Here is a 12782-nt window from a genome sequence, read left to right as displayed (position 1 = left end):
ATGGCTACTTAATATGATTGTCATCAGGATATGCATTTTCTCTTTGCTATATTAGAAATTTCTCAATGTAACTAATTTGGTTATTAATATAAAAATCAATGAAAATTACGGTGATATGTGCCAATCTTCTCTGCCCACCTAGATCTAGGGTCTTTTGTTTTTTTTAAGTTACAATGAACTGGAGATTAAGGGAAAAATACACAAAACAGAAGTCATTAGTAATAAGGCAATGCTTCCATAACTAATACTATCACTGGTATGAGTTTTAGAAGCATTAAAATTCCTAGAAATGCACATCCTCATGGAAAGGTTTTATAACTGCATTAATTCTATGAACTCTTTTTGTCTAAAACTGTACCTATGATCTACTGATTGTACTATTGTAGTCCTTAATGTAGGAGAAAAATGGCTGTATTAGGTATAGACCAACAAAATCAAAATAAAATAAGCCAAATTCAAAAACCAAACTACCCAAGTACCACCTACCTTCTGGAAATGCCATTAGCCAGACATTTATGGCTACAGGATTTAGAAGAGAGGGGTGATGAAGTTGGAGACAAGTTGAGAGGGGCAATCAAACTGTTAATGATCTCAGTCAACTGTGCACTCTACAAAGAAACAGTTAACACTTTAGTATAGCTAAGCATCATTAAGATCCTAAATTCTGTCATGAGAATACTTCTATGCTACATTGTGTCATATTTATTGATTTACACATGCTGAAGCATTCTTGTATTGCTAAAATGAAGGGCTATTTGGCCATAGTGTTTGTTTTTAAAAAATGGGTTCCCAATGGCCTAGTTTCTCCACCAAGACCTAACCTTATGACAAAATTACACATTATGGGTTAATCTGTTCAGAATCTAAATGATCCAATCACCTCTCAAGGATTGGGATTCTAACCTAAAGACTAATGCTAAATGCATATGATCTTTGGAGGAACATTTGATATCTAAGCCTTGCCAAGCAGTTTAAAAGGCAAAAATTTCTCTAAACTTATTTCATAAAGCAGGGACTCTACTTACCTGTTTCTCTATGTTTCGAAGAAGTAGTGTAGGGCTGCTTGGTGACATCTCAAAATCGTGTTCTGGTAAAGGCTCTTCACTCCTCTGTGGAACCTGAGAATTCACTGAAGTGTTTAATGAAACTGCTTGGTTTGAAAACTGTATTTGTTTTTTCAAAATGTCTTTTGGAAGCTGACATTCTTCTAAGATCACTATCCCCTAGGGGGTAAAAAAAAAAAAAAAAACAGTAAAAGTGATCACATCCTACTATCCTCATAGGAAACATAAAATGTAGACTTGAAAATATAGTTTATGTCTTAAAAACTGGCTGATTGGTGTGGGAGAGCAGTAAAGAGCGTGTGCTATTTATTCTTTCAGAGGAACTAGTTTGGATCCTAGCACCTGTGTGGGCAGTCTCCAATCACAGGCAACCTACAACTCCACAACTCCACAACTCCAGCTCCATGGCATCCAGACTCTTGTGGCCTACATGTGTGACATGCATGCACGCACGCACATGCACACACACACACACATACATACACACTATATCCTGTGTGATTAGACCTCTAAGGAAAGATGGAAGATTGGAAACTGCCTCTATGTGTCCATGCCATAGTTATAGCAAAGTGCCAAGATTTTAAAAATAAATAAATAAAAATAAGTAAATAAATAAAAGGCCTTAATCCAAAGAGAAAAAAAGGATAAAGACCTTTGGAAATCCACCAAAAAAGTGATAGAGCATCTGAAAATAATAGAAGCAAGTAATGAAGCAGGAAAAAAAAAAAAAAAAAAAAAGGACTAGCCAAACACAGTTTCACCTGCCCACCTGCAGAGGGAAGGAAAAAGAAAAAAAGGGGCAAGGGTGCACACCAAAAAGTAGAGCAGGGGTTGACTATACAGGAGTATTTAAATAATCAAAAAGATACCCCCCAAACTAGAAGAGATATCCAAACCAACAGTGAACACAGAAAGACACAAAACCAAAAATCTAATATAACAACTCCAAAAAAAATAATAATGACTACCAAATCTACTAAATTCAAAACTTAAAGAAGATAAAATTTTAGATTAAGACCTAAAAATGATCAATAACCTCAAAGAGGACTCAAACAGATAAATGAAGTAAGGAAATCAATATTACCTAGAGAGAAAAGAGAGCAACATAAAAAAGTCAGAAGAAAATCAACAGTAGAGGAGAAAATCAGCACAATAATTGATACATTTTGAGAAAAGAAAAACATTAAAAATAACATGTACATAAAAGCAAATCCAGGAGAGTTATAAAGCAAGCAGTACTACCCAGTGACGGTTTGTGATCCCATCTTTGTCTTCTAGTGTTATTTAAGAGATTAGTATTTAAAAGAATTATTAATTTTTGCATAAAAGACATAAACCTTGAATTTTTGGAAGAGAATTTTTATATGCTATTGAAGTTGTACTATTATAAATTCAAATTAGAACGCTGAAATTTTGTAAAGTTAGAGGCAATCTCAAGTAATAACCACAAAAAAAATAACTATAGAATATACACAAAAAAAGAGAGGACTTTCAACACATATATCTTTATCTTAATGTAAATCAAGGCATGCTGCTGCTGCAAATCTTTAACTCACAATACTTGGGAGAAAAACTAAGAGAATGTCTGTAAATTCAAGGCCAACCTGATCTACATGTCAACTTTCAGACCAGCCAGTGCTTCATAGTGAAGCTTTGTCCCAAAATAAAATGAAGCACAAAATACAATTAAAATTAATTAATTAATTAATTAAAGGATAGTAGTGCAAGAAATGAGTTACAAAAAAAGTTACAAAATTCAGAAAACAAACAAGATGTCCAAAGTAAATCCTTGTAATTAATTACTTTGATTATAAATAGATTAAAGCCTCTGATCAGAAGTCAGTGATTAGCAGAAATGGATGAAAACATGTATCAATGTGAACCTGTTTAGTCTTAATTCAATGATATAATGAACTGAAATTGACAGAAAAACATATTCCATGCTAATAGCAACCAAAAGAGAGCAAGGTGGCTATACTAAAGCAGGACATTAGAGACATTAACAGTCAAAAGCATTTATACAGATAGTAATTGACCATCGAAATAGACAAAGAAAAACCCAACAGAAAAAGCAGTTCCCCAATAATAATTCACACTTGAAGATAAGAAGTAAATAAACACAGCACACAATACATGGATTTAAATAGATTTAGCAGACATACATAGAATTATTCAACAGCACCAAATACATCGTACATTTTTCAGAAAAGACCACATGAATTAAAGCTCAATAGAATAAAAATTTTAAAAATTTTCAATACAAATATGGAAAGAAGTAAAACTATCCCTTTTGCAGATGATAAATGATACTATATATTAGAGATCCAAAAAAGTCTATCGAAATTTTTAGAAATGATAAAATTTAGCAACATGGAAGGATAATATAGAGAAACTTGCACAAAATATGAACAGACATCAGAGAAGGTGCTCATGGACACACCCCATTCACAACAGCCTCAGAGGATACATAGGAGCAAGCCAAGCCAAGCCAAGCAATGAAGAACCTCTAGAATGAAAACTTTAAACCTTTGGGGAGAAAAAAAGAGAGACAGACATTAGAAAATGGGAAGACACCCTTGCTCGTGGGTCGTTAGTGATAACATTGTGAAAATGACAGTTCTGCAAAAATATATTTATAGATTCAGTGCAATCCAAATTAAACCCCCAATCTCATTCCTCACAGAACAGAAGAAAGCATTCTAAACTTCATATGGAATCACAGATTCCAGCTAGCCAAAACAATTCCCAACAAAAAAGAATAGTGCTGCAGGGATTGCAGTTTCAGATTTGAGATAAATTACAGAGCCACAGTAATAAACACAACAGAAGGGCACAAAAACAGACATGGAGGCCAATGGAACAAAATTTAAAGACCCAAACATGAGCACATCTAACTTCAGCTATTTCATATTTGACAAAGAGACCAAAAAAACACACACTGGGGGGAAAAAAGAAATTATCTCCTCAAATAGTTCTGAGGAAATTGGATGAGCACATGCAAAGCAATGAAACTGGACCCACTTTTATCATCTTAAATAAAAACTATAACTTAAATAAAAACACCAAACCTGAGATCCAAAACTCTGAAACTACTAGAAGAAAACACAGGCAGTGCACTATAGGGTTAGGTGTAGGAAAGGACTTCCTATATAGGGCTTCATTTTCCCCAAGAAGCAAGGTGTCAGTTGTTAAGTGAGATTTCACGAAAGTAAAAAGCCTTTGTACAGCTAAAGACACAGCCAAGTGAAGAGGAAGCCCACAGAATGGGAGAGTCTTCACCAGCTACACATCTGACAGAGGTTGAATATCCAGAACATACAAAGAATTAAAAAAAAAAAAAAAAAGAAAGAAAAACAGTCAAAAAATTTTACCCATTCAAAAATGGGCCTGGGACATGAATGAAGAATTTACAAAAGAAGGAAAAAATTACTAGAAAATATCTCCAAAACTGTTCATCATCCATGGCAATTAGGGAATTCTAAATCAAAACAACTATGTGCTTTCATCTGATCCCAGTGAGAATGGCAAGGATCACCAAAACAACCCACATCAAATGCTGGAAGAGATGCAGGGAAAAGGACTCTTACTTACTGCTGTGGGAATTGCAAATGGGTGGAGGTACTGTTGAAAGTGGTGGAGAGAACTCTCAAAAGGTTAAAAATAAATCTACTATATGACCAGATATGACCCATGGGCATATGCCCAAAGGGCTCAACATCCTACTCCACAGATACTTGTTCACTTGTGTTCACTGCTGTTCTATTCATAATAGCTAGGAAATGGAAACAAACATAAACCAAAAACTGGAAGACATACTCCTTGATTCTAAAACGACTAGAATAACAAAAATAGTGTGATAGTAGTCTAAATGTAGACACACATATAGAGCAATAGAACAAAGAACAGAGAAATAAACATAATACTTACATATATGGTCAAATGAGTTTTGAGAATGGTGTCAAAACCATTCAGTAGAGAAAGCAAAGTCTGAATTTTCAACTAATGGCCATGGGAAAACTGGAGATCTACATGCAAAAGAACTAACTCCACATACCAAAATTAACTCAAAATGGACCAAATATCTCACTAGAAGACTCTTGACAAAAACATAAAAACTAAAGGCACAGATAAAAATAGAATAGATAAAATAGACTTCATAAAAACAACAAAGTAAAAAGACAAAAAACAATAAAGATTGAGCTAGAGAGATAGCTCAGAGGTTAACAGCACTGACTGCTATTCCAGAGGTCCTGAGTTCAATTCCCAGAAACTACATGGAGGCTCACAACCACCTGTAATGGGATCTGATGCCCTCTTCTGATGTGTCTGAAGACAGCTACAGTGTACTCATCATATATATAAAATAAATAAATAAAATCTTTAAAAAATAAAGATATGGAAATCACATACTATATAAGCAATTATTATCTAGACAAAGACTCCCTAAAATACAGCAACAACAAAACCAATCAGAAATAAGCAACAGGCCTAATTTATAGATATATAGCCAGATAATATATACAAATAACCAATAAACATAAAAATATGCTAAACATTAATAATATTAGGGAAATATAAACCAAAATTGAAAAGAGATACCACCTGACATTCAGTATTATTATCATTTTAAAAAACTAAGCAAAATACAAAAATGTTGGCCACAACTTAGAGAAACTGGAACTATTGTATACTATAGTTCATTAAAAATAGAAATATCATACGATCATGTTAACTCCATATCTGGATGTATAGTCAAAAGAATTAAATGAGTGCCTTTTTTTTTTCTTTGGTTTGGTTGTTTCTCAGAAAGGATCACACCATTGAGCCCTGGCTGGCTTGGAACTCATTCAGTATGTAGGCAGGGAGACCTTGAACTCAAAGAAATTCACTTGCCTCTCTTTCCCATGTGCTGTCATTAAAGGCATACATCTGTTCCGCTGAAAAAGTGCTGTGAAGAAATAATTTTTTAACTCTATTCACAGCATGCTGACAACAGCTAAAATGTGGAACAACTTACATATTTATCACTGGATTAATAAACAAAATGTGATAAATATACAACTATTCAGCTTTCAAAAAGGAAATTCACATATATACTTCCATGTCCATAAAATGGAAGGACCACAGGCTATAAAATAAGCCAGTCACTAAAAAACATAGGTATTATTATGTTTCCACTACAAACAGACATGCTTACTAAGGTTATGGAGACAGAAAACTGGCTAGTCATTGTTTAATGGGTATAGTTTTCAGTCTTAAAAGAGGCCAGGCAGTCAGTGATGCACACCTTTAATTGCAGCACTCTGAAGGCAGATGCAGGCAGAGCTCTCTGAATTTAGGCCAGCCTGATCTACAAAGTGAGTTCCAGGACTACACAAAAGAAAAAGATGGATAAAAAAAAAGGAATAGAAGGAAAATGGATGCCTGATATTATTAAAGTACTTAATACTATTAAATTATACACATAAAATAAATACAATTTGTGTTATACATACATTTGACAATTAAATTTTTTTAAATGTATATAATTTCTCTTAACTGAAACTCAATGTTCTTAATTGTTTAAAATATTATCAAATGATCTTAATATATATATAAAGGCTTGAGAAAAGCAACATTAAACTTAAAAAATTAATGTTTGAAAATCTTAGCAAACTAGCTACTTTTATGAAACTTAATAAAAATTATTTTATGTGAAGAAATTATACAGGTAACAATTTTAACAAAACTGAAACAACACTGACAATACCTTGGAGGCACGAATCTGCCTGTGGATATCTGTTAGCTGCTGGATTTTGTATTCCAGCTCTGAAATCTGAGCTTGAAGCCAAGTCCATCGGCTACCAACTTGCGCTCTGTCTACAAGCCACTTCCATTCAGTACTGGAGTTGCTGGGAACAAAACAAACACTGCCAGTCAAAGCACAAAGTCAGTCAGATTTGCAGAGTGATAATAACTTCCTTGACTAGTTTCATAAAATGTAATTTCTTTTAGAGACATGTACACTACAGCAAGGGAAAATGGAAGACTGATTTCTTATCAAAGGAAATTTGATTCCTTACCTTCCTACCACACAAATACTTGGCTTTCATCAATATTATGTACCCAACAGTAGGATAATCCCTCTGGAATTCAATGTCACTAATGCTAAAGGCTCGAAATAGGAAATGGGAAATGAAGCAGTAAGGAAAAGGAAACATGTGCACGCTTTTAATCCCAGCACTTGGGAGGCAGAGGCAGGCGGATTTCTGAGTTTGAGGCTAGCCTGAGCTCCAGGACAGCCAGGGCTACACAGAGAAACCCTGTCTCGAAAAAACAAAAAAACAAAACAAAACAAAACAAAAAAAAAAAAAAAAAAAAAAAGGAAACAAGAATGACGCCAAAATCCCGTAACAACTCTAAGGATTTTACATGTAAAAGTGTATGTCCAATACTAGAGAATCCATTTGAACTATATGTAAATTCACTTAATAAACTCTAGTATACTTAACTACGTAATTTTTACTTGGTACAATATAAGTATCGTTATATTATTAACTAATACTTAAAATTAAAGGCATTGAAAATCATTTACAAAAATGAATCCTGTTCTGCATTTCCTTCTCTTATTCTTTCTTTCTTTTAAGAGTATCTCACTGCATACCTCTGCTGGCCTGAACCAAGCTCTATAGCCCAGGCTGGCCTCAAACTCATAAAAATCTACTTGCCTCTGACTCTCAAATGCTGGATTGAAGGCCTGTGCCACCATGACCAGACTTTACACTTCAAATAATTATTTTGAATACATAGGTAGGTCTTCAGTTGTTTATTAAGATAAACATCTTATTAAAAACTTAATGATTATGCTGAACAATACAAAGAACAAAAAGACCTCTACTTACATGTATGCTTTGAAATAAATGTTGAAGCCTCTTAGTTCCTCTATCTTTTAGCAGGGACACTCTTAGAAGCTATAGTTTTTGAGACTACAAATGAATTATTTCTTGAAAATAGTATAACTGCATAAACTAGAAAAATTATTATAATTATAAGCAGTGTGGAAGGAGGAAGAAAGTAGGGAATAAGGGAAGGAAGAAGGAAAGTTAATAGATTGCCAAGGGAAAAATATCACCAAAAATTGAAAGTATAACTGAGAACTAATATCTAATAAAAATACATGAATCTTTATTTTAAAAGTATCTAAAATATTATCAAGATCACAGAATGTACACCACCAATGAGCTATAATGATAATTACAAGTGATAATAACAAATCAATATAGGTTCATCAATGATAGAAATTGATATGGAAGTTGTGTGTGTATTTGTAGAGATGGGACATAGGAATTCTGATATTTACTATTTTACTGTGAAGCCAAAACTACGCTAAAAGTTTAGAAAATGAATAATGAAAACAAATCAAACAAAACAGGTCAGACATGGTGGCACATGCCTTTTATCCCACCAGTCAGGAGAGCGAGACAGGCTGATTGCTCTGAGTTCAAGGGCAGCCTGGTCTACATAGTGAGTTCCAGAACAGCCAGAGCATAGGGAGACTCTGTCTTGAAAACAACAATAATAATAACTTTATGATTAAATGTTCATATAAACTCAGCCAGAGGAGATATTGAAGAAACAGTTTTCTGTCAGCTAAATAAGGTAATTATTGTAACTTTGCTACATAGAATTTAGTAAGTATGATAAAACTTTATATCAATATTTCTAAAAAGCCACTGTTAAAAGATTTTAATTGCCTATAATATGGATGACAACACTATATGCAGCAGTGTTTCTCTTGACATATTTACATTTTTAGTTTATAGTCAAAATTATAATTTTGCAAATTTTGTATATATTTACAAAGTGAGACTCTGTATTTAAAATTCATTTTATAGAAATAATATTTAGTAGTATGAAGTGCCTATCATCAAGTTTGGAGAGTAAAGAAAGAGCCATACCAAACACAACTTGTACAGGTGAGATGAATGATTTACTATAAAATGGAAGCTAGTTAAAAAGTACTACAAAATTATTTCCCCAAACAATGTTGCTACTAAAGCCATGACCTGAAACAAGAGAGATATCACTGGTGTACAAATTGTAGTCTCCAAATACCTCATGTGCTACTACTGTTTTATATATAGCCTTCTTGTAACTGAGGCTGGACTACTACCAATCAACAGGCTCTGAGCAAAACCGACTATCATTTCATATGCCCGAGGACCTTCAAATCCACTGGTGCATATAGAATAGCTATAAAACCATACTAGATAATAGAGGATATCCCAAAGCATAAGCTATGGTAACTATCCATTTTGTCAAAGCAGTGAGATGTTGAGTGAGACTTATTACTGAATAACCTATGCTGACTGAAACAATCTGAAAATAGTTTGGACTGACAAGAGAAGAGATGAAGCAAGTGAAGTTCATTTAAAATTTAGAATTAGAGAAGATTGTTATATAAGACACCATAATAAGGAAAGCAAAGGTCATTTTTAAGTTTTTTCATTAGATTTTGCTTCAGTTAGAAAATTTCCTTATTAACATTGTTTCACTTGAATATGAAGTTGATAACAAACAATAAAATATAAAGAAACTTTACTTCTTAATATAATACTTATAGGAAAGATACTGTCACTGAAGTTAGCACCAAAACTCATTTTTATCTTTACAAATTGTATCAAATTATAGTAACAGACATTGCAATACTAGATTAAATTTAAATGAACCAAATTATGCTGAAGCTTTGTTATGCATGGAATGAATCTGTTATAATGGATAATTTATCCCACACTTTACTAGGAATAATTAAAAGCCTGTCTGATGACTGTAAAGGGGGTAAACAAACCTTTTCATCCAAAGAGTTCCCTTGCTTAGAAACCTGTTTTTCACCTGACTAAGACAGATGCAGTTAGTCACAGCCAATCATTGGACTGAGCCTGGGGACCCCAATGGAAAAGTTATATAGGAAGGGCTGAAGGAGCTTGCAACCCCATAAAAGAATATACATGGGCCTGCTACATATGTAGCAGAGGACTACCTTATCTGGCGTCAGTGTGAGGGGAGACACTTGGTCCTGTGGAGGCCTGTTGCTCGAGCAAAGAGGCATGCTAGAGGGGTGAGGCAAGAGTGGGTGGGTGAGTGGGTGGCGGAGCACATTCTTAGAGGCAAAGGGGTAGGGCATGGGTGGGGGGTTCGTGGAATGGAGACCGGGAAGGGGGATAACATTTGAAATGTAAACAAAATGATTAATAAAACAAAAAAAACCCATGTTTTTCTTTAAAATTATTGTTGCAAACATAACAGATAACAGGTAAGTTTATAGTCAACTTTTTTTAAAGACAGCTATTGAATTTAAAATCAAAATATGGTTTATATAAACAACATATTTAATGATATAACTATAGAGTAAACCAATCAGAATATAGATTAAGTATATTAGAGAACCTATACAATTTGAGCCATATGTAATTGGTAAATAAGTTTGGGCTGCTAAATTTCTATGAACAATGGCTCTCTGCATCTCAAAGGTGTGCAAAACTAAGCACAGACAGCTGCTGACCATTCGTGGTATTTCAATCTCTAACAAAGAGCAAGGCAAGGGCATCTGTGCACGAGCTGTGTACAAACAGTACATCTTCCGGGGGGGCCTATGACTTACATTTCCATCCTTGCTTGCTTATACTCAACAATTAACTTATTAGTGGAAATACTACAAGGTTCTTGTCTTAAAATTTTATTATGGAGGAGTTTGTCTGCATGTATGCATGTATACCACATACACACCCAGTGCCACAGGAACCGAGTTGATGGGCCCCAGAACTGGACTTAAAAAAGTGGATGCAGAGAAAAAACACCCGCCCCCCCACCCTACCCCCCAACCCCATCCTCCCCACCCCCGGCAAAAGCAGCATGTAGTCTGAATCCACTGTGCCAACTCTTCAGTTCCAGCCTTAATACTTGAAACTAGAGTCTAGATTTTGGTCTTTGAAGTGTAGTTACTGAAATACGAGCTTTCCAAAAGCACATCAGAGATTACCGAGGCTTAAAAAGAGACATAATCAATGCAATCCTTCCTTTAACACAGCTTTTATTAGCTCATAATACAGCAAACTGATGACTAAACATCGAGAGAGAATGTCTAGCTGTAAGAAATGACTGTGTTAAAAAAAAAAAAATTACCCTAGAATTGGGTTCTTTTAGATCAGAGGTCAGCAAAGGTTTTCTGTGAAGACACACATAACAAATGAAATGCTTTAGGTTTTGTGGCCACAGGATCTCTGTATTCAACTCTGGCTTTGAAATATGAGAGTAGCTATAGGCCATACACCACAGGGTGGCTGTGTTCCAATAAAACTATTTTCAAGTCAGGAACTAAATCCCATTTGGTTCATGGGTCTACTTGCCAACACCTGCTGAAGATTATTTTCTCATATGCACCCTCTGCTTTCCAAAGGATTATGCGGAGTCCCATTAATAACATGCCTGTGCAAATATCATGTCCACATTTAACTGGGCTATCTTACTGGTGTAACTCCTTCATCAAGGCTAACTTACTAGAAATACTTCATTCCCAGTCTATACATGGCTAGATAGGGAAATGACAAACAGCCTAAAGTACATGTGTCTATGTAACATTGCATCCTGAGTAGGTTTTGTTTTGTCTTGAGGCAAGGCCTATGTAGCTCAGGCTACATACATATGTTGTCAGCTATAAGTGGGTTTGGATTTTGTCAAATCACTTTTGGTATTAATTTATTTAGTTTGAATGTTAAATGTCTTTCTTTCACAATGTGTTTGCTCATGATTAAAATACTGTGCCAGATTCTAGTTGACATTTATTTTGGATGTTTTGGTGGCTATAGTGAAAGGAGCTGTATTTCTGCTGCTTCCTTATATTTTTGTCTAGTGTTAGAATCAACCTAATGCTGGCCTCCAAGGGAACTGGGAAGTATTTTTTACTTTTACCCTATCAAGGAGTTTTTATAGGATTGGATTATTTGCACATCCGTTTCAAAAATAATCAGTGAAAATATCTAGGCCGGAAATTACACCTGGAAAGATTACTAATTTAATGTTTCTAAATGATATAACATCCATCATGTTTTCTATTTCTTCTTTAGAAAAATTCAATAAATTTTGTTATAAATCATAAGACTATTTGGTCCAAAGATTTTTACTGATAAGCACATAATCACTCATATTCCCTTACTGTTTTAATAATATCTATAATATCTTTAGTTCTGATTTCTGGGGGTTTTTTTCTAATCAACTTAGATATATTTATCAACTCAGTCTGAACAAAGAAGACTTGTGACTCATTATTCCTTGATTTCTATGGTTTTCTTTTTTATTTCAGATTTCATTTGCTATAAGTTTTAGAGGTATTTTTAAGTGGGCACAGACCAAAGATTTTATACCATTCTTTCCTACAAATACATTCAGAGCCAAACATACTCCTGTCAGCATCACTTCAGTAATTTAGTAAATGTAATTAAAATAAAAGCATAAATACAAAAGGTATGCAATTTGTAAGATACATATCTAAAAACATTTCATATCTTTGATGATTTTTATCACCTATATTATTTGGAAATGTGTGTTTTATAAGTCTAGATCTGGAATGTTTGCCATTCCCTATTAGTACTTCATTCTTTTCTGTAGATATGAGTTTAAATATGATTTTCCTTAGACTGTATCTTGTAAAAATGTAGTTAGTGGCCACACTCTGTTCACGCA

At 34.1% G+C, this 12782-nt stretch overlaps 1 protein-coding gene across 13 annotated transcripts in view; it reads right to left on the bottom strand.

Annotated features, from left to right (window-relative positions):
- Kansl1l (KAT8 regulatory NSL complex subunit 1 like) overlaps positions 1 to 12782 on the bottom strand; it is a 121415-nt gene that overhangs the window by 65568 nt on the left and 43065 nt on the right. For 9 of the 13 annotated variants that reach the window (XM_076931738.1, XM_076931726.1, XM_076931731.1 and 6 more), the window contains 3 exons: positions 6814 to 6973; positions 1026 to 1223; positions 487 to 608 (listed from right to left, as the gene is read on the bottom strand). In XM_076931738.1, coding sequence (XP_076787853.1) covers positions 487 to 608; positions 1026 to 1223; positions 6814 to 6973 — 480 coding nt within the window. The remainder of the gene's footprint in view (positions 1 to 486; positions 609 to 1025; positions 1224 to 6813; positions 6974 to 12782) is intronic. The other 4 variants (XM_034497331.2, XM_076931733.1, XM_076931736.1 and 1 more) reach the window with 1 other exon arrangement.

The sequence above is a fragment of the Arvicanthis niloticus genome, chromosome 3 (genome assembly GCF_011762505.2).
Source record: "Arvicanthis niloticus isolate mArvNil1 chromosome 3, mArvNil1.pat.X, whole genome shotgun sequence".
Taxonomy (NCBI): domain Eukaryota; kingdom Metazoa; phylum Chordata; class Mammalia; order Rodentia; family Muridae; genus Arvicanthis; species Arvicanthis niloticus.
Note: the sequence above shows the minus strand (reverse complement) of the source record. Positions and strands in the feature narration are given on the sequence as shown.